Raw genomic sequence first — 23,000 nt, forward strand, 5'->3', positions numbered from 1 at the left:
CTCAGTTTGCTTTCAAAACTTTTTTTTTAATTAAACGATTTTCACACCAGTGTGAACACATCTTATAAAAATCAGTTTTGTACTAGGATACTGATGAAATTTTTCAGCATAACCTTAATAAATAAAGTAATCCATCATCAGAGGAAATACTTATGAATTAAACACATGAGTTTATGTAAAGGGAAATTAATAAATGGAAAGCACAATTTAGAGTTATTTTCAGTATTTGCAGGTTACACTTATACAATATTTGTATTTCTCTAGTGCCGTTTTATAGATCTAAAAGATCTTAATAAAAATTAAGGAATTAAGCTAACATCATTCCTGAAAAGCAGGCATTATCCCCATTTTTCAGACTGTTTAATACACCGTGCCTAAATTTATCAAAACAAACAAAAAACTTCTGTTAACTTAGAGTTAAGGTTGCTAAGTGCAATTCAAGAGAAGATACACTGGAAACACTTGTTTAACAATATTAAATAGTAGAGAAATCACAAGCTAAGATTATGTAAAACAATCCTGACACTAAGTGTCACATTTTTGCTATATCAGAGAAATTTACTTGTAAATATAGCCTCTGTAATAAACCAAACTAACTGCACTCCTTTTAAAAAACCAATGTAATTTCCTTGACAATGGATTGCTGAGGGGTTTGGAAAAGGAAACAAGAACTTCATTTCCAAAGGGATCACATGACAATTCTATAATCCAACAACTGAATTGCCATAGATTTTTAGATAGTGTTTGTGCCCCCTTCTGATACAAGGATCTTCCCAAGGTACTAACAATTTGTGAAGCTCCTTCCATCAGAAATGGAAAAAACATTAAAGAGGAAGCATTAGAGAAAGCCACAAAGTACTCAAAAGAGTTTGTAATGTGCTCCTACTGGCTGCTTTAATTTGAAAGCTTTCTTTGTTATGGGTAACAATATGGCATTGCTTTTTTACGTTTGAATTGTAAAGTTCTGTTAAACCTTAAGACAACACAAATTTTTAAGATATATTGGCCATCATACCAACTGGTCGTCACGCTGATTTGACAATTATTATGTGATGGCATCCCTGCATAACCTCCAACAAATGAGACTATTTACAAAAACAGAAATTAAGGAGAACTGGTTTATAACGATCACAACAGCGAGTTAAAATACACATATATAAATACAAAAACTACGTTGAAAGTATGTTAAGGTTGCAAGTCAAGCACTGAAAGTTAGTAAATGCCAGAAAAATTAATGCCATCTGTACAACTTTAATTTGGCCCCTTATGTATATGCTGGGGAGAACTCAGTCCTCCTGGTTTCCAGGACAGTGCTCTGAACACAAGAGACCACACCTTCTATCTTGAACTGTAGCTCTGTGCCTATCATGTAGGAGACTGAATGGACCTTGGCAACACGCTCAAGAACATATTGCATTTAAGACCTCCATGGGATTGGACCTAGGGTGACCAGACAGCAAGTGTGAAAAATCGGGACGGGAGGGGGGGTGTAATAGGAGCCTATATAAGAAAAAGACCCAAAAATTGGGACTGTCCCTATAAAATCGGGACATCTAAAATCGGGACCAGTCACCCTAACTGGACCATTCTCAATGCACATACAGTGTTCGAAGATTTTAGCAGCAACCTCTTTAAAGTCTATACTTAGCATGTACACATTTCAAATCGGAGGCTTATAATTCGGATGTAGCTGGGTGGTTTTTCACAGGGACAGCAAAGGCACTTCTCCCTGGCACAGTCCCTGTGCCAAATTTCAAGTGCTTGCTCTAAAGCACTGAGGCACTTGTGCTCTTCAGAAAAATGGGTAGAAAAGCATAACGGGGCTAAATTACCTATTTTTTCTTAATCTTAATTTTGGAAATGGTTGAACTGTTTTTCTGAAACTTTCTAAAAAAATTCAGCCTGAGGCAGAAACCAAGCATAGAAAATTTCAGCCTGAATTATTCAAATCTGACAAAATTACAAGCAACTGAAAACAGGGACTTATGGAAAATGTTTGACAACTTTAACGGCAGGCTTCACTGCCTCTGCCTATCATGGATTTTCAAAAACTTTTACATAAGTCATAATTCAGATATAAATGACTCAATAACTGAAGACCTTTTTTGTACCAGATATTAGAATTGCTGCTATATAAACTAATCAGACTCAACACTTCTGAAAATAAAATTCTGTAAATGTAGATTGTTCATTGACCAGTATGGATGGCTCAGAATAAGTTTTACAGTGGACCACTACTTGCAATCTCATCTAGGGAATCATAACCAAGTATCTCTATAACAAACATATTATTTGCAACTTGGAATTTTTTATTCAAAAAAAGAAAGAGGCTAGGAACCCAAGTTGTATTTCATAAGATATGTGGAATCAAGCCTAATTACATACATGTTTGACCTAAATATACAGCACTACTTCTGCTCTGTATCAGGGACAGTGCTCGTGATAATTTAAGTTACTATGCCTTATTGCCCCCAAAGAATTTAAAAATAAGTGACTATTTGATCATGTGCTAATCAACAGTGATTTGAAATTTACTAGCGCTAAAGCCTAGTTTTCGCTCAGTCCCAGAACACATTACTCTGGTTTTGAACATTAAGGTCAAGAGCATTATATTTTATACTCTTGCATACATTATCAAAATCAGCCTGGGATGGGGGGTACAATGTATAAAAAGATGTTATGTGATATATAAGAACACCTACGCTACCCACACATTCTGAATCAGTTCATTATATAAGCAACACATAGGCTGTCCCAAGTTAAACCCTCACTGAGCATCATATAATTGTAGCTGGTATGGAGATTGTTTAAGTAATTCAGATGCTCATATATTTGATAAAAGCAGCTCTCAGAGGGCAGAGAGGTCCTTCTGTTTGGAGGCATACAGAACATATTGCCTCAGCAGCAGAGATGGCTTTCAACATGTGATAGGATGAAACATAGCCTTGGTACCTAAGAAGGAAAACATCCCCCTTTACATATCCAACTGGTTCAAAATGCAGTAGCTTGTCTACTGAACACACAGTCAATTTCAAAGTTTCAGTTCTTTGTCTTCAGAGCCCTCACAGAACTGGCCCCAGATGTTGAAAGAGATGGTTTCAATAAGATCAAGACCTCCTATAAGAACTGAATTGTATTGGAGCAATGAACATACTTGTTTCAATTTAATCTAAATCAATTAGGAGCAGGATTAAACGAAACCAAAATAAACATTTTTAAACCATATTAAGAATATCAACACATGAGTTTGCACTGATTTAACTAAACCACTTTATTTAACCAGAGCAGGTCTGTGTATGGATAAGGCCCAAGACCTGGGAGAAGGAAGAACTGGCCAAATCAGTTACACAGGCACAGCCTTGTGAACTCACAGCCATTAATCTCAGCAAGGTCTGGGATTCATTCAATCATTAAGTACTTATCAGTTTAACAATACAAGGCAGCAGAAGGAAACCTCTTTTTTTTTTTTTTTTTGGAGGGGGCTTGTAACTCAAGGAACCTCTTGGTCAAATGAAGCCAAATTTGTATCACTAATAAGAACATAAAAAGAAAAGGAGTACTTGTGGCACCTTAGAGACTAACAAATTTATTTGAGAATAAGCTTTCTTTAGCTGTAAATTTTAGAAATAGTGGCTATTTTTTTCGGGATTTGTCTCTGCAACCCCTAGCTCGAATGACCTCAAATTTGGACTACTAACCTTACCCTGCACTCTCCCACGGTGCACCTAACTTCAAAGGAATCCAATTGAGCATATTGATTTTAGAGTACTTAGAAAGGTTGACCTTTAAACAAAAGTCATAATGCAAGCTTAAGTATAATGATGCTGCTGCACAGCTATAATAATCTAAAAGAAGCACATTAACAACTCAGGCAAGAAACGAACTCCTACCTTGTGTCGCTTCTTGCTCTGGAACCATCGTTCTGCGTGGGACCTTAAACACCGGAAAAAGAAAAGCAATGAACTTATTTAGTGTAGATTTCAAGGTAGAAAATATTCAACACTCAAATTCATTTCTAACGTTGAGGTTAAATGAAGAGCACCTTCCCATTTGTGAAAGCTTCTTTCACACAAATCTATGTACCAGTCACATTTTAAGCTATTAGTACTGAGGAGCACAAGAAAAGAGCAATATATTCTTTCCCCTCAAAGGTGTAACACAGACTCTGAATATTATTCAGCTACTGCGTGATATTGCCAATTGCATAAGTTCATCAATCATGAGAAATCACTTTTGTTTCCTATCCCCATGACAGATTCAAGCAACCTTCCACCGCCAAACTCCACCTTGCAGAGCTATTTTTAATGTCCTTCTCTCCCTGCTCTCCAGGTGGCAGGAGAAGACAGCAGAAAGCAAGCTGTACTTCTGGAATTTTTCCTTTCTCTGCTTCATGGATTCCTCCCTTGGTGACAACAGGTGTGGGGTTGGTTCCTGCTGCTTTGCTGGGCCATCTCTCTGGTGCTCTCTTAACCTGGGCACTTTCCCCATTGCTCTGTAGGTTACTCAGAGAGAATAACAGAGGAACCATTGAGAGCTTTAGCAGTTGGCTACTCTCCAAGCAGAACAGCAGTTCCTGGTGGCCTCAAACAGAACTGTAGCAGATCAGTCTAAACTCCAGAGTTTCTTGTAGCTCTTCATGCAACTGCCTTGTACAAATCTGGCCCCAAAGCACAGCACTTGTGATACTGTGAGTTGGTAGTACTGACTGCACATTAGCCTATGTCTGGCTTCCACAGAGAAATATAAAGTTAACCAAATGCTCAGATATCACTATGATGGGGACAATATAAAAAAAGAAATCTAGGCAGAAATAAGCACATATGTAATATAATATATTAATTTAATCAGATCGAGAAAGCAAGCAATTGTAATTCCAAGAACAGAAAAAACACATGACGTATATATAGAATATTGCAAGTACTTCCCACAACTACATATATAACTATTCCCTTAGAGTGCATAATAAGAATGTATTGGTTACTTTTCCTCCTCTCAAATAGTGGCCCTTCATATTTATGTTTTTATCTTGTTAGTTTCCAATAACATCTGTATTTAAACAAGAGTTTGTTCCTCTACAGCCTTGCTCTTCCTCGTTGATCCTGCAGTGAAGTTATAACACTGAATGTGTAACTTCTTAAGTCACCTGTAGGTCTATGGATTGGGAGCTAAGCAGAGGAGGACTATTTTTCTTGAAGGATCAGTAGGGGGGAGAGCTTTTATTCAAGGAAGATCCAAAATAATAGTGTAACTTGATGCCTGTGGGGAGCAGGTGGGAAGTCAAACCAGGGACCTGAGCCTCCACTGCCTGAGATAAAAGACCTGGGTCTGTTAGCTCAAGGCCCTTAGTGCACTCAAAAAATCTATACGCATGGTCCAGCTACTAGAGGGGGACAGAGCACCACAGTCTGTAAACCTGGGTTACAACAGTAAGGAGAAGACAAAGATACTATGCATTTTCATTTTTAAAATTTTTTTTTTTTAAAGTTAGAGGTCCTTAAAGAATCTCATTAATCAACAAAGTAAAGCACGTTAGATATTTGTTTCCTTCTTTCTCCCCCCAGCAAGCCTTTAAGAATAGGATAGCTGACGTCTGCCAATAACATGAGGTGACTTTCTAAAACATTGGAAAGAATCCTTGATTTTATACTTGACTCGTCTAAAAAGAATGAATAGTTAATGCACTGTCTCAATGAAAGCAAAAGTTTGTTTACTCTAATTTGAAGAAAAAAGGAACCTAAATGAAAACTATAATGAAGATTCTCTATCAAGGAATTCATTTCAATTAATCCATTTCACACATTACCAAGGCACAGCTGTGAAGAAGAACACAAAGTAGTAAGGAGCAATAACCGGAAGGAATAGCTGCCAAAAACAAGGAGGAAAATTAATGTCAATGGCACCTATTTTTAAATGTATTTTTTGCTGAGTCATGAAAAGGCATGAAATCTCAAGAAGCGTTGAGACCCACTGTTTCCTCTTGTCTTCACTGTTCTAAATCTGGCTCTAAGTTTTCTTAGGAAAGCAGAAATCTCTTTCAGAATTACGAATTCAGCATTAGTCTCAATACTTTGGTAGAATGAGCCAGCTAAGTCAGTTTTATACAGCCCTACATAAAAAATTTAGAGTCACCAAGTTAGTCAAGGTGGACTTGACATTAGAAGACTGTTTTGGCTGATCTACTCGGATGCTATGATACAGATAATGTTTGTACAGTGAAGACCTAACTCTGATAAAGGACTCACAAGTGGCATCATGGGCTTCATGTTTACTGATTACTGTAACAAACATGCTCCACTTAAAAGTATAATGATTTTTTGTTGTTGTTGACCTCTAGCCCTGCAAACTGAGCCTGGGCTATCCAGCTTATACAGCAATAAAATTTAACATCTGTGCAGTCCATTGTACTACTGACATTGGTGTAACTGTTTGGAACTTATGAATGATGAAGCGTAAGAAAAAAAAAAAGAATTTATTTCATCACAAAAGTGAGAAGATCTGAATCTAAATACACACAGGAAGTAGATCTGCAGAGTAAGGTGGTGTCATTTTACAGTGTCTTAGGGCAGAACCACATTTTTAAAAAGCATCAAAAATTCTGCTAACCTCCAACTCTTAAACATATTAAACACAGAGTCGGCAGCACAGGTAAAATTTTTGAACATTTTACTTCATAGTTGCCCAATATCACGTTTAGTCATTTATGCTGGTACTTCAGGCTCTGTGCGATTTCTGATATTGTTCCTAGGCGTTTGAAAATAAAAATTAATTTCCCTATCTAATTTTTCCTCTTTCCATTTACAAGTATACATTTTTTAATTTAGTGAGTGAATTCAGTGCTCAGGAAAGGGAGAAACTAGAAGCACAAGCTCAAACCAAATGCAGTACAGAAAGAGGCGTGCAAGTTTTCCTGCCTAATTCTATCAACATACCTAGACCACGCACTGCAAATCCCATGCAATTCCAGTCCTTGTCCTTTCTTTAGAAGAAATTCCCATCTGGGCAAGCTATGTGATAACGTGTGTGTGACGGTGCAGCCCATAAGGCTTTAGGGAAATATGCTTATGAATGTATATATGACATAACTGGAATATATTTTATGCTACATATGCCATGTAACATGTCTCTAAAGGTTATGATCTACTGAATCTATTCATCCTATTTGTATGCATGTATCATCTTTGTATTTGAAGTTATGAATATTGGCTGTGTACTTGCTTGATTTTTAAGTAGCCTTTGTAAAGCATTTGGTCAGCTTCTTGAGAAAGGAATGTGCAAATTAAGTGCCCAATCAAGAAGCACTTAACGCACAATGGATCTTGTAAGATTCCAATCCACAAAAGAAGTCTACATGAGGACATTCAAGGTAGCATGCAAACAATGGCTGCTGCCTATAAAAACCGAGTAATGCATGGACATGTGACTTGCCTAGGTGACTCCAAAACTCCATCTTGGAGCTGGACTTTGCATAGGAGGGAGTCTCCATCCACAAGAGAAAATCTATTTAAGCCTGTGACAGAGGCCCCTCCATTTTGTCTTCAGCTGGCTCAAGAGAGATCCTTTGTGGTGGAGAGGCTACCTGAAAGAAACTGGAACAAAGGTCAGGAACTACAGGGGGTGTGAGTGATTGCTAGACCCAGACTAGAAGGAGACTAGTCTGTAAAAGGAAGTTTACTGGAACACCTCTGAGTGTGAGGTTTTATCTGTATTCAGGTTTCAGAGTAGCAGCCGCGTTAGTCTGTATCCGCAAAAAGAAAAAAGGAGTACTTGTGGCACCTTAGAGACTAACAAATTTATTAATACTCAAATAAATTTGTTCGTCTCTAAGGTGCCACAAGTACTCCTTTTCTTTTTATCTGTATTCAGTTTTCTTACTGTATTAGACATAGATTTGCATGTTCTATTTTATTTTGCTTGGTAATTCACTTTGTTCTATCTGTTACTACTTGGAACCACTTAAATCCTACTTTCTGTATTTAATAAAAATCACTTTTTACTTATTAATTAACCCAGAGTATGCATTAAAACCTGGAGGGGCAAACAGCTGTACATCTCTCTCTCTCTCTCTCTCTGTGTGTGTTATAGACGGTGAACAATTTATGAGTTTACCCTGTATAAGCTTTAAAGCAGATTTATTTGGGGTTTGGACCCACTGGGAGTTGAGCATCTGAGTGTTAAAGACAGGAACACTTCTAAAGCTTCTTTCAGTTTAAGCCTACAGCTATTAGGGGACATGGTTCAGACCTGGGTCTGGGTTTGCAGCAGGCTAGCGGGCCTGGCTCAAACCAGGCAGGGCACTGAAGTGCCAAGCTTGGAGGGCAGGGAAAGCAGGGGCAGAAGTAGTCTTGGCACATCAATTGGCAGCCCCCAGGGGGTTTCTGTGATCTAACCCGTCACAACGTGATAACATGGTAAATAGGGGGAGGGATGATACCAACAAAAAACAACTTATTTTCACTTGTGACCAGGGAGTCAGGTTTGAGCACAGACGTCTTCAGAAGTAGTAAGTAAACGTAAAAGGCTAATATGCTAATTCTCTCTCTGATTTCTTATGATATTTAAATGACACTTGAAATTAACATGACATTTATTGTTCACCTCCTTTTGGTTTTGCAGTAACAGCATCATATGAATTGCCAAGCTTGCAATTGCCAATGATCCACCTAATCTGGTACATAATCTCCGACAGCAGCCAATATTGGACTTCTCTGAAGAAAGGATAAACCTTTCACAATGCCCCTTGTCCTGCTCTACAGGAGAAATTTTTATCTTATTGCTCTCAACCATCAGTGCTGAGAACCCCTATTTTTATTGTAGCGTAACTGCAAATGCTGCTCTTATTCTTCAAGGTTTTTAATCTTAAAAATATTGTATTAAGCTATTTGCCACTGAAGAGGTCAGCAAAACATTGGGAATGCAATTTGTGCTCCCTCTTCTGGCTTTTTAGCAAGCAGCAATTATAGATTCTTCATGAACAGCAGCTCTTGTTTCGAATAATCAGTGACAAAAGTGGTGGACTTTAAAGTACTCTGTTTGATTTAGGGCTTGTCTACACAGTGGGGTAATGCAGACTATGGGGTTCTGATTTCTAAAGTGAAATGTACTGTGCATTAATTGATCCATGTAGACCCTACTGGCGTGCACTAATGGTTCCCTAGTGCTCTTTAACATCGTCCTGTTTGAAACCAGCAAGGTCTACACAGACCAATTAATACAGAGTATGTTAGTATGCTTTAGAAATCATACCCCTGTAGTCAGCATTACCCCATGGTGTACACAAGCCTTTCGAAACTGAAAGACTTTTAAACAAGACTACCATAACCCTGAGGTACTATTTAAAAGCTGTCTCTCCCTGACGAATCCAAAAGGCCACACCCTGTGTTCTGCAGCACTGTACATCGTGGCAACTTTAGATAAATTAAGAAAAGGTATAATTAGCAATGAAATATGAAAGTGAGTAATGCAGTAATTACAGTATTCCTTTTATTTTGTTATTAAATTCAGATTATTTTGCATTACTCCTATGTTTTCAAATGCCACAGATTTACGTACTGATGATGTTCAACTACGTTGAAGACTATGTCAGTTAGGAAAGCTGGTGGTTTTGACAGCTGGATAGACGTATTTTGACATCAAGGAAGGCATGGAAGATAGTTTGGGATTGAGAGATAAAGTAGCATGGTCCAGAGAATAGGTGCCCAATATTATTGGTACTGCACTAATATCTACGAGCCCCAGTCATGGACTAGGACTCCAGGGCACTATGCACTGAACACACACACAGAACTTAGGATGAAAGTAAAACACATGGGAGGGCCCTTGTGTTAGAGGTAGGGACCAAAAGATTTGCAAAACCTCCATTATAATATATTTGTGGCTCCTTCTTGAAGAGCTGGGTGAACTATGTAAAAGCATTTTCAAAACTGGGACTCTGAAAATTCAGGATGTGAGACTACTGCCCACAATGGTGTCTCCTCAGAATTACATTAAGGCAGTTTAGGTCATAGTATGACTATTGCTACACTGATTCACTATTCAAGCTTCTAGATTATTTTCTGGTAGAAAGAGCATTCTTGAAAGTGCTCATCTGAATACTGGAATATGCTGTTAGTTCAAAGTGCAGAGTGTAAAAAAATTAATGATTAATGCAGTTAATCTGCAGATTATCAGATGCTGAAGGCAGAGTCCATCTGACATCTCTATGCAGTACACAGCAGCTCCAACTCAAAGTACTGTGTCAGCTGCTCATACTTTAAGATCCATTAAAAAAAAAAAGAACCACAGGGAAAGACAGACATGGATAAAATACAGTTAAATGACAAGGAGAGCGCAACTCCAGACACCCAAACAGCTGACTTTATAATCTACAGATAAATAAAAAGCTTTGCGAGGAAATAAGAAACCCAAAGTGCCTAAATGGTAGGCTCCTAGGAAAAAAACCATTTCATTTACTGATATTCTACAAACATGCAGACACGAGCTGCATAATAAAGTAACTAGCACACTTGGCTATGAGTCTGTAATAATCTGTTCAGCTTTAAAAAAATGAAACAGAAAGAACAAAGAATTCAGAAAACTGTGAATGAAACAGATGACACAAAGAAAGGAAAGTCAGACTGAACATTGGAATGAATCTTGAAATAAAATATTTTGAAGTCCCATCACTCCTTTTATTGAGTTATTTTATGGATCACAAATTCAAACTTCAAAAGAAACAAAGGTTAATGGAAGAGTTTAGTCTTTACAAGAGTGCAATATAAGTATTTATTATCAATAAAATGTTGTAAATTATTATAAATAAAATGTTGTACTATCTTCCAGTAAACAGCTTTAGATAAGCAGAGACTACACACCCTATAATACTTAAACACTCACTTCTTATAGTCGTGGCATCACCATTAATCAAGAGCTCAGGATCTACCTGCATCCCATCCAGACAAACAGACAAGTCTCCTATCACCTCTGCTGGTTCTCGGTAACCGACAAGCTGCAACGTCACTACCACTTGCTCAACTAGAAAAGAAAAAGTACAGAAAAATTAGAAGCTTCCCTTTATGTTAACATATTGTTACATTTTATTAAAGAAATTATCATAAATCCAAAGGAAAGTATTATAAAATAGAACAGTTCTGAATCCCCATAGGACTAATGTTAATAATATTTATGCTTTTTGCAAACAATCCTCCCAAACCTCCTGTAAGTAGGCATTATTCCCTTAAAGATGGGGAGACTGAGGTAGAACTGTGAAGTGGCTTGAACACAGAAAGAACCAGAATTAGAGCAGAAGTCAGAATTCTGGAGTTTCTGGCTGTCTTGTGTTTAGACCACTGGACCACATCTCTCAAACAACTCCTAGAGCTGACCTCCAGAACACCTTTAAGAACCAGAATTCATAATATTCCTCATTAAGTGCATATACAAGTTTCATATACAGACAAGAATATTTATCCAGTCATTGAAAAAATGTACATTTAAAAACATGAAGCTTTTATCCTGTATCTACAGAAGGAAGGGTATTTACTTTTACAGGCTAAGCCTCTGCATCAGGTCACAATGGAACACAGTTTAGGATAAATATCTTTGCAATATCACAACAGAATATCTGATGCTACATAGAGCAAGAGTCCCCAAGTTAACTTTCTTCCAACTTTAGCAGTGGAATCACACACCTGTCAGGGCACTGGCCTGTTCTGCACTGTTACACGGATACCTATAAGTCCTGCAATTACAGTACAGACATTTGAAAAACCCCAAACAAATAACTCTTTGGAAAGCCAAAACAAAATGGAGCCAATGCAAAGGTATGTGCAATAGTAATGTGGATTCTCTGAGGAGGGTTTTTGTAATACAGTATTCAATGTGCTTCCCTTTCAAACAACGTGGGAGGTGCACATATTCAGCTACATAAGATATTTGAATATTCTGAAATGATATAGCATCTAATCAATTTAAACAAACAAGCAAACAAAAACAACCTTCACGTGCATATTTGTGTGTCTGGTGCCAGGAACACGACTCAGACAATGTTTAACGTTAAAATAATTCTTTTCCAATCTTCAGTTTGATTTTTCACTCCCACATTCCATCTCTTACTCCACACCAGTGAGGTGTAAAATACCATGTTTGTAATATCACTATAAAAACAGTGTATTATAAGTAAGACTACACTGCATGATCAGCCAGAATGAAATAAATTGCGAGAGAAAGCCCTTAAATAGAATCAGTAAACAAAAAAGAGAAGATATACTTTAGATAAATTGTCATATTATTGTTTGGAACTCCTGAAAGGGTTAAACACAGCACCTTGAACTACCATATAATGCAAGTCTGGAAAATTTCACACAAATAAGGTAAATTTTTTTAGTTACATACTTACGTTTCATATTGTTTGATTTCAATGTCTCATGAACCTCCAGAGTAGCACTACCCAGTAGAATATCAGACTTTAATGTCTGATGGCTCCAGACTCGAAAGTTTAATGTACTGACAGGAGTGACAATTCTGTTGGAAACGTACAGAGAACAGGACAATGGTGAACACTAGGCAAAGTGTCACAAACAAACTGTGATACACATCAGCCTTCATTTAAAAAACAAAGCTTATTGAAAATAAAAATGGTAATATTGCCACACCAAACGTCAAAGATTTTTTTTAAATAACAGCTTAAAATGTATTAATTTTCTTGTTATGTGGATGACAGGAAAGCAAGATACCAGTCAAAGATAAAGAGAAATCAAAATTGTTGCTAAAACTGTCCATGCTTGGGTCAGAAAGTGGAGATGGTGTGCCTCTTAAACTCAGAAATAATCAACTTAATCATACTTGAAAATTGATATTAACTGTTACAATTAATACCTAAAATTGCTATAACCAAAATATTAGAGAAAAATATTTGTCTATTCTCATTTGTAGTGAAATCTAAAGATCTAAGACACTGGGATTTTCATAGTAGCATTCACTCAGGCTGAGGGGGGAGGAACGATATACACGTGTTATATGTATGTATTTAACACCTACATATAAACACATCAGTTTTGTGATGTCAAAGAGTGTATCCCTTTCCCAACAGTCACTGGGATATTACAGCAAGGAGCACCTGTCTACCAAAGGCAGCATCAGATGATGACTGCATATCTAGTTTGTAGAATTTGGAGAAGGTATGAACAGACGAGCAGCTGGCTGCTTTACAGATTTCCTCGTATGAGGCATATGATCTTTTCAACCACCATAGCCATGAGGGAGTGATTTTGAAGATGGAGTTATGCTTTTTGCTCTGCATGCTTCTGATATACAATAGTTTAGCCACCTGGAAATGGAAGATTTTGAAGCCTTCTTTCCCTTTTGACCCCAGATGATAAAGCAACAAACAAAAGCATTTGCCTTTCTGAACTGAGCTGTGCAGTGGAGATGTTACCTGAGACATCTCCAGAGCTCTCAAAGTATACCACGTTCTCTCTTTGGGGTGAGATGGAGCTGGGCAGAAGGATGGAAGGACAATTTCTTGTGTTTGGGACCCTGGAATCACTCTTTGGGAATAAAGGGCAGGGTAAGTTCTGAGTACCACTTTATCTTTATGGAAGGTGTAGTACTGAGACTCCAGGAAAAGAACTCTCAACTCAGGTACCCCGTGAACTGACATGGTTGCTACCAAAAGGCTACCTTAATGGCTAGAAAGTAATGACACACCTTCATGAGTGGCTCAAATGGAGGACCTCAATTGGCACTGAGAACCAGGTTAAAATCCCTTGAAATAACTCTGTGCTCCTCCTCAAGAGGATGTAGAAGAGATGCTGCTCTCAAGAAAAGAAAAAGAAAAGAAAAGAAAAGAGAAAAGAGAAAAAAGAAAAAAAGTTCAGGCACCTGGGTAAGATGCAATCTACCACCTGCCTACTGCAGTCAGGATGCGAGACAATGCAGCACCTTGAGGTTTGAATTTTGGAACTGCAAGGCCTAACCTAAGTCCATCCTGAAGAGAATTGATGGACACACATCATGTAGGGGTGAGACCCTAGTCTTGGCAGCAAGGGGTAGAGCTCAAACAGGCTCTTGAATTTACTGAGTTAGTTTTCTTTCTGGAAAATAAAAGTGTGTATTTTACCTGTCATGAACAACCTTTCTGACTTAAGAATCTCCATTCAAGAGCCAGGCAGCTAGGCGCAGACTGTCTGGATTCAGATACATGATTGGCCCTTGTAATATTAGGTCCCATCTTGATGGAAAGAGTATGGGAAGTTTTTATGCCATGTCGAGGAGCTCAGAGAACCAAGGCCTTCTTGCCCCGTACAGGGCTATCAGAAGTACCAGTGCTGTGTCTCACAAAAATGCTACAGACGATCAGGAGAGTGGAGGGAAGGCCAAAAAGAGAAGACACTGAAACCTTGTGATTTAAGTGGGAGGCAAACAGATCTGTTGCTAGAAGACCAAATTCTTTCACCAGGAAATGAAATGCCTCTGGGTATACGTCCAATTCTAAATTATCTAATTTTTGCATGCTGAGCCAGTTGGCCATATGATTCTTTTTCCCTTGGATGAGAAGGAAGGGAGTGAATTGGCTGCTTCTCTCCTCTCCAAGTCATCAGGAGATAAGCTTCTCTTTGACTGGCAGTCATCCTTGTTCTGCTATATCTGTTGATGTATAACATGGCTGAGGTGTTGCCTGTTATGATGAGCACAGGAGGGAGTCCAGATATGGGAGCAGAGACTTGACACCATACTGGATTGCCATGAGCTCTCACCAGTTTATACTGTGCTCGTTCTTTTACTTGGACCACATATCTTGATCTCACATGAACACCCCATCTCTCCAGGCCTGCATCTGTGGTGATAACTGTCCTATTGGGAACCCCAACTTGAATCTGCTTGAACTCATTCACCTTATTCACTCATTCAATAACCTGCAAATCCCACTGGGGAGAGAGACCCATCCCTCAGTGAAGGTAAGAGATAGTTCAGGGAGGGATAAGAGGAAGCTCTGTAGTGGCCTCCTGTGAGCACTGGCCCACTAAGAATGTCTTTTCAAGAAGCCATTGAAGTGTATGAATGAATACATCCCTTGAGTGGTTGATGATTTTGATAAGACTCCTCAGCTTCTCCCATCTTTCCTGCAACACACAAACTTTGTGGAGGACATTATCTGTCTCCACTCTATGATGGGGAATCTGCTGAGACTATGTTAATTGACTCAGTCTGCAGCACCCTTATTGTCAGGATGGTGCTATCCGTAACCCTAGTTCTGAATAAGGCTCAGATAAAAAAATTGTCCAGGAAGAGGATGACATGGATCCTCTCCTGGCTGAGAGCTCCTATTAACACTACCAGCACTTCTGTAAACATGTGAGGTAAACATACTTCTGGGCTGTTGCTAAATCAAAGGACAAGGACCTGTACTGGTAGTGTTGTGGTTCAAAAACAAAATATAGGAGCATCTGTGAAACTATGAGATAGGCATTCTTCATGAAGTTTCTTTTGCTGATAGTGGCCAATACAGATTTCAAGGCCTCCATATTGAATTTTGATTTCTTCCTTGATCTACTGAGATATTTAGGGTCAAAAACTGTTGTGGCCTTCTGAAATTTTTTAGTTTTGGGGAGATGGGGGTTGGGGGGCAGAGAACTAGGCACAGTTTGGAATAAAGGCCTGATTCTATTAATTCCATTCATAGGATAATAAGAAAGGCTATCTGCATGCCCTTACTCCTCCCTCTAACTCAGGGAGAAGCCCTTAGGCCATGTGATTTTTCTCTCTCTCTCTTTTTAGGTTGAGAGGGGCCACACTTGAAATACTGTCCACCAGCATTAGCACTTCTTGTGAAAGCATGCGGGGCACTTGAAGGGTCAGATGACATTTCATATTTTTGACTTTAATATTGTTGACCTAATATCCCCTGATTGTCTCAGTCCCCTCTTTCAATCATAAAACCTATGCCTGCCTGTACCTGGCTACCTGCGAAGGCCAGTATACTTAGGTGGCCACTCTTTCAGATAAAACTCTCTCCCAGTTAGAAACTACGAGTCCCTGACAACGAGAAAAATAGGCACATTTATCTCAAGTATTGATACCAGGATAAATTTTGACTGGTGCACGCTAAGGAACCTTCTGGAACTTATGAATGGAGGTGGGGTGGGGGAGAGGACAGAGATAAATAAAGAGTGGGCCAAGAGACCCTTTACTGCCTGCTGGTTCTTTCCCATTTGTGTTGCTATCCCTCTCTACGCTCCAAAGCCACTTGCTAGAGGGGAGGAAGTGGAGAGGCACTGTAACCTACTACAGAATCTAGGAACAATAACCTGGACATTAGGGCATGGTAACCCACAGTAACTGAGAATGACAAACTGATACTTTCCCAGTCTTTTACGAGTGGGAGGAAATCCCTATCCCACTATTACTTTCTCAGAGGGATATGTGGAGGCTATAGCTCAACTAGGGCATCTGTAGACCTTTAAGTTTAGTTTACTAAACTCTGTATACCCTTACCTGAAAGGGGTCTGTTTGGGGGTTTTGGCTAAATATATATTTTAAATACTTGATTCTCTAACTTTGATTTGGACTGCTGGCCTTCCTCCAGTAAGGAAGGAGAATTCCCTTTGTGAGGGTGTGTGCATTAGAGGCCTGAACTTTTCGGCATTAATTTGTCACACTGCACACTGTAAGGGTGAGCTGAGGATCATGGCTTTTTCCTCCTAACCTTTGTAAAATACTGTGACATTGTTTCTACTGTTAAAACCCACATGTGAATCCTGACTGCTACTCATCTTCCTGGTATTCACCTATCCCGTCCAGTCCATTCTAAAAACATCGCTGACATAAAATAAATAACGTCTACCTATTCTGCTACTCATCACCCTTTCCCCTTAATTCCATCAACTGTTTATACTTTGTTCCACTTCACATTCAGTTGTCTCTTCTCCAGCAAGACTCTACTGTGCTGGCTGTCTTTTTCAGGCATTGTCTACCATAAGAAAATTAAGACCTAGAATTCTCCACCAATGCTCCTCTACCAGCATCGGCAATGGTGGAGGCTGCAGTGTAGAGAAAACTTGGCTATTTTTATGTATTTGCAGTATGGTAGCACAGAAGCCCCAACTGATATCGTTAGGCATTGTATCAAGTGTTTCCAGTCTAAATAAAATATCATCATATCCTCTAACCTGCTCTGCAACCTCCTACCTTGCTGAATTAGGGGTCCTATATTTGCTGGTATAGATAACACCCATAACACCACTAATATCACAGTGCTCATGTGGCTTCTGAATCTCAAATGCTATTTCCACAACAACATCTGATTAGGTCTTACACTCTGCCTAAGCCTCTGTTCTCTGTCTCCTCCTCCCATTTACAACAGTTTTTTCTTCACATTGTCACCTAGATCTGGAACAGTTTCTGTTCCATTATGTAAGACTAATACCTAGCGGTTATATAGCACTTTTCATAAGTAATTCTCCAAGTGCTTTACAAAAGAGGTGATATTTATTCCCAAGCATCTCTGCTCTCCTCCAAATGTCTCCTTTCAAGTTAATTTTTCATTCACTACTCTCTCTGGGGAGTGAGGGGGAAAAAAAATAGGTACACTATCCCGGCAAAGCACTTCCTTAGACTCCCTGCAGTCTAACATTGTCTTTTGTGGTCCTTTCTGCCCACTACCACTTGAGGTCATTTTTGCTGCGCTATTGACCTGACGTAGACTAATTTCTTAGAGGAAGGGACATGCTTTTTTTAATAGGTCTTTACAACATTATGAATACCTTACTATACATTCCAGCTCATGTGGCCACGCCTTAACGTTTTACTGAGTCCGACCACATTCTGTTGAAATGGCAGCAGCACAGCGGGTAGGACAGAAGATCTTTAGACGAAGGGTTAAGTGACATTAAAAGACGATCAGCTTATTTTGGCCTCTTTTCTCCTCTAAGGTGTCATGGAAGAAACCAACACGAACAATTAAACTGCATACATTTCTACTAGTTTTAGAACGTCCAAGGAGAAAAAAAGTAATTTGTGGCTACCACAGCAAAGTAGGAGCTAAAACGGACCAGAAAAAACACCTTTTCATCAGGTTTCAGAGCAGCAGCCGTGTTAGTCTGTATCTGCAAAAAGAACAGGAGGACTTGTGGCACCTTAGAGACTAAAATTTATTTGAGCATAAGCTTTCGTGGGCTACAGCCCACTTCATCGGATGCATAGAATGGAACATAGGAGATATACACACACACACACACATATACACACACACACACACAGAGAACATGAAAAGGTTTTCATTAGTATTTGTCGATTCATTGAAATCTAAACATTTCACAAAGACGGTTTGATTTTGACAAAATTCTGACAGGACCCAGTAGAATTATGAAAGAAACCTGCCTGGTTCCTTGGCAGCCTGCCTTGTGGGGGCCCAACTTCCTGGAAGCACCAACTCCCAGGTCCTCAGCAGTCCATACTATAGCAGCCGTATTACAGTACACCTTTACCCTGATATAACGCGACCCAATAAAACATGAATTCGGATATAATGTGGTAAAGCAGCGCCAGGGGGGGGGGGGGGGGGGGGGGTGTCGGCGGCGCTGCGTGCTCCGGCGGATCAGTGCTTCTGGCTCTGACACGCTGCTCTGAGCGGTGTGTTAAGGGTGCTGGCCTGCGGCCGAGGGATTGGATAAGGGGCAGAGGGTCTTGGGGGGCAGTCAGGGGACAGGGAGAATGGGGGGTTGGATGGTTCGGAGGTTCTGGGGGTGGGACGGTCAGGGGATGGGGGCATTGGATAGGGCGTGGGAGTCCCAGCGGGCCTATCAGGGGGCGGGAATGTGGATGGGAAGTGACTGTTAGTAACGGAAATGCTAAAGGCCAAAGCAAGTTCGATGTAACGTGGTTTCACCTATAACGCAGTAAGATTTTTTGGCTCCTGAGGACCACGCTCTAGCGGGGTAGAAGTGTACCACCTTTTTCTTTAATATGAAAAATACTGGTTTTGTCATATTGTGTTGTTACAACACAGAGCACACTGTTTAGAAATGATTCTTTACATTAATTGCCTATAACATAATAATGATTACATTTCATATATTGATCTGTAAAGCAAAAACAGCTCCAAACCTACACTGTAAGATGTTGCTTCCACTTCGGACTATTTGTATTGTTGCATTTTTCTGTCTTCTTTGACTGTCCATCCACTGAGACTTCCACATAAGGGCTAGGTCCAAACCATTTATTTTTATTTTCTTTTAATTTTGCTGAGATAACTGTTAAAAAAGGGGAAAACAATGAATATTTTATTCTATTCAATAAGCTAACTGTTAAAAATGCACTTTGAAAACTAGCTGCATTCCTGTAAGAAACTAATTTTTTAAAAATGCATACAACATTGTTCTCCTTACTATTGGAAGTAGCTATGGCTGTTATAACCTAAAATACACTGATATGTAATACAGCTCAAATAAAATAAACCCCACAAGACTACTGCACAAGAATTATCTTTACCTTGAACTAGATTCACTGGTATGACAAATCACACTTTTGCATACTGTGATTTCAAATCAAAGAAGAATTTTACGCAGACACTGGATTTGAAGAATTCAGCTGCTCTGAGAGCAGAAAGATCACTGCTCCAACACCAGCTGATATAATGACAGGTTTCAGAACAGCAGCCGTGTTAGTCTGTATCCACAAACAAAAAAGAAGTACCTGTGGCACCTTAGAGATAAATAAATTGGTTAGTCTCTAAGGTGCCACAAGTCCTCCTTTTCTTTCTGCAAACACTAGCTGAGTACATGAAAGTATTCTCACACCAACATGGCTAGAAAATAACAGCTGCAGATGACCTCCAGGAAGCTAACGTGTTTGGTGTCTCCAGGTCATACTAGTTAGGGAGGTGCATGTTGCCCTCTTCAAAGAGGCTACAATGTTCAGACCCTGCCTCATACTGCAGCTGCCTGCCTTGGTTCATCCTTCCCTGCCTGGATAAGATCGCACATGAAATTGCTTAGGATGACTCCAGTAGAAAATTTCACCAGTGCATTTAAAATGCACATCCAAAGAGAGTTAGGTTTTTTGGTGATTTGAACAAAGAACAAGATTTGCACTAACTTTTACCAGTGTGTTTACACATTATTAGACACTTTATTTGGCTTGTCAGTTTCCTTATAACATTATTAGATATGCATATGTGTACAATGCCAATCTCTTTAGAGGCAATTTGACTCGAAGACCTGTATGTGCTCAGGAACAGATGAATTCATGTTATTTGCAAGTTCATTACCTGAAAATCTAAATTTCCTCTAGTCTATTACTACGACAACGGGACCTCCATTATTTGAACATGAAGCTCATTGACTGAAGCTCTTGGTTAGCGAAAGATCAGAGGGGTCCCTTAAAGTTTGACATAAGGCATGTGAAATCTTCTATATAGGAAGCTTTATAATCAGAATCCTTAAGTGTTTAAACTCTGCAACATTTAGTAGCTGTGTAGCATCCTGGCAGCAGCAACCCATATTTACCCTTGATTATTCAAAGGAAATTAATGTCACCCCATGGCATTCAGATAAAAAACAGTTACTTACTTGTACTGTAACTGTTGTTCAAGATGTGATGCTATCAGGGACCGTGGGTCTTGAACCCTGGCCCACAGGGCTCTTCGGAGCCAGTAGCTTCCAACCTGCCACACAGAAATGTGCTAACTGCTGGCAAAATAGGAGCTGAACTCAGATTGAGGATCTCAATCCTGGAAGCTGACTGGTCCACAGTTCCTATTCAAACCCGGAACAGGAAGCTGTCCATGCAACTGGAATCCACCTTGCTCTGGACTGTGATCCTTCTACTTCCTGCTCCTGGTCCCCTGGCTTGACTTCCTGATATCCTGACTTGGCCTAACTCTGGTTATCAATCTGTGGTTCTGCTCTCAAGTTTGTTTTCTGCTTCTGATCTCCTGGTAACCTGACCCTGCCTGCCTCCTGACAACTGACTCTTGGTTTGCCCTCTGGCCTGTTTCGGACTCTGATCTCCTGGTATCTGACCCAGCCAGACTCCCACTCTGACCACTAAGTCAGACTGTCCATGTTCCGGTTGTAACAAATGCAGATGTGTATTCCAAGTAGGAGTGAGCGCACCCAGCACACCAAAGCTGGAGAACTTTGCCTGGCAGCACCAGTAGGGGTGCGCATTACACCCTGTGGCCCTAGCTCCTACCCTGGTTTTGTAAGGATCGCGCCACCCCAACCCCGTGTAGTCGGATGTTTGGCTGCATGTGTTCCCTCTGTGTGCTACCCTAGGCTCTCTTCCTACTACAACCCCATCAGTTCTTTCACACTGAATTTCAAGAGTACAGTCTCTGATGCAGACAGGATGGAGGATGGGTTGTGAAATAACATGTCTATGTCACATCTTGAAGAATAACCATTGCAAAACAAGTATGGAACTGTTTTTCACCTCTGAGTAGATGCAGCCATGTATTCCATGCAGGTGACTCAATCAGTACTCACAGGAAGTGGGGCTTGGAGTCTATTTAAAAAAGGACTACAGGATTGCCTTCCCAAAGTTTGCATCTGATCTAGATGCAGCAGTAGTGGCAAAATGGTTTGTAAACCTAGGTGCGCAGGACCAAGTGGCAGCCCTACAAATGTCCAGTATAGGAACGTCGCTAAGGCTTGGTATACACTAGCTCTTACTTTGTTATAACTTACGTTGCTCAGGGGTGTGAATAATCAATGCCCCTAAATGACATAAGTTACACTGCCTTAAGTGCTAGCTTGGACAGCGCTACGTCAGCAGGAGAGCTTTTCTCGCCTCCAGAGCTACCACCTCTCGCAGAGGTGGAGCTCTCTCCCATCAGCCTCACCAGATGCGCTACAGCAGCACAACTCTAGCACTTCCAGTGTAGACTACTAGCCCTTAGAAATGGCATCGATGTTGCCTGGGCCTTTGTGGAATGAGCTCACACCCTTGAGGAGGCACAGTCTGAGATACTTCGTAAGCTGTCATGATATAGGAAGTTATGCACCTGGAGGTTGTCTGTGAAGAGGCTACTTGCCCCTTCATTCGGTCCACATATGAAGCATATGGACGAGAAGAAGAACAGAAAGATTCTATTCAGGTAGAAAGCCAAGCATCATCTGACAGCCAATGTGTGACAACGCTACTCATCTGGGGTTGAATGCATCTTAGGAAAGAACCCTGGTAGATAAATAACTCTATTCAAGTGAAACCGAGAAACCACTTTAGATAAAAACGTAGGGTGCGGCTGCAGGGTTACTTTGTCTCTGGAAAACTGCGCGTAAAAGAGGCTCTGCCAGCAATTCTCTCTCTCTCCTTGCAGATGCTATTGCTACAAGGGAGAAAGAAGTTGCCAGAGACTCGAACAGAGGTCCCATAAAAACTGCTAAAGCAGTATTAAGGTCCCACAAAGGAACCAGTTATTTAATCAACAGGTGGAGACAAGCATTTCCCTTTCAAGACCGTCACCACCCTGCAATTCGAACACACTGACTTCCCATGGACAGGTGAATCAAATTCCAAAGTCACTTCCAGGTGCACTGTCGAACTAAATGCAAGACCAGAAGACTGGAGGTGTCACAGGTAATCCAAGACATCCTGGATACAAGCCATCTTTGGTTGAACTCACCAAGCTAACAAATCACACTGACAACCACTTCCACTTGGCCAAATAGACCACTTTAGCGCAGGGCTTCCTACTACTAAGCAAGATTTGCCGGACCACCTCCAAATATCATTCCTCCATCTCATCTAACCATGCAGCATCTATGCTGTGAGATGCAGGGAGCTGAACGCTGGATGCAAAATCTGACTGATGTGGAGTCAGGAGGTTGGGGTGAAGAGGAAGAGATATGGGAGGCTGAACTGATAATGTGAAGAGGTCAAAGAACCAACATTGTCTCAAGTATCAGAGGAGTAGCCGTGTTAGTCTGTATCCACAAAAACAATGAGGAGTCTGGTGGCACCTTAAAGACTTTGACCAAATAAAACTGTCAGTCTTTAAGGTGCCACTGGACTCCTTGTTAACA

The 23,000-nt window shown here is 40.1% G+C and overlaps 1 protein-coding gene across 8 annotated transcripts in view; it reads right to left on the reverse strand.

The window, feature by feature from the left end:
* ITCH (itchy E3 ubiquitin protein ligase) overlaps nucleotides 1–23,000 on the reverse strand; it is a 116,565-nt gene that overhangs the window by 52,966 nt on the left and 40,599 nt on the right. For 7 of the 8 annotated variants that reach the window (XM_073309885.1, XM_073309879.1, XM_073309878.1 and 4 more), the window contains 4 exons: nucleotides 19,085–19,226; nucleotides 12,374–12,498; nucleotides 10,873–11,010; nucleotides 3,891–3,933 (listed from right to left, as the gene is read on the reverse strand). In XM_073309885.1, coding sequence (XP_073165986.1) covers nucleotides 3,891–3,933; nucleotides 10,873–11,010; nucleotides 12,374–12,498; nucleotides 19,085–19,226 — 448 coding nt within the window. Of the gene's footprint in view, nucleotides 1–1,015; nucleotides 1,086–3,890; nucleotides 3,934–10,872; nucleotides 11,011–12,373; nucleotides 12,499–19,084; nucleotides 19,227–23,000 lie in introns of those variants that run through there. The other variant, XM_073309883.1, reaches the window with a different exon arrangement.

This window comes from Lepidochelys kempii, chromosome 13, assembly GCF_965140265.1.
Source record: "Lepidochelys kempii isolate rLepKem1 chromosome 13, rLepKem1.hap2, whole genome shotgun sequence".
Taxonomy (NCBI): domain Eukaryota; kingdom Metazoa; phylum Chordata; order Testudines; family Cheloniidae; genus Lepidochelys; species Lepidochelys kempii.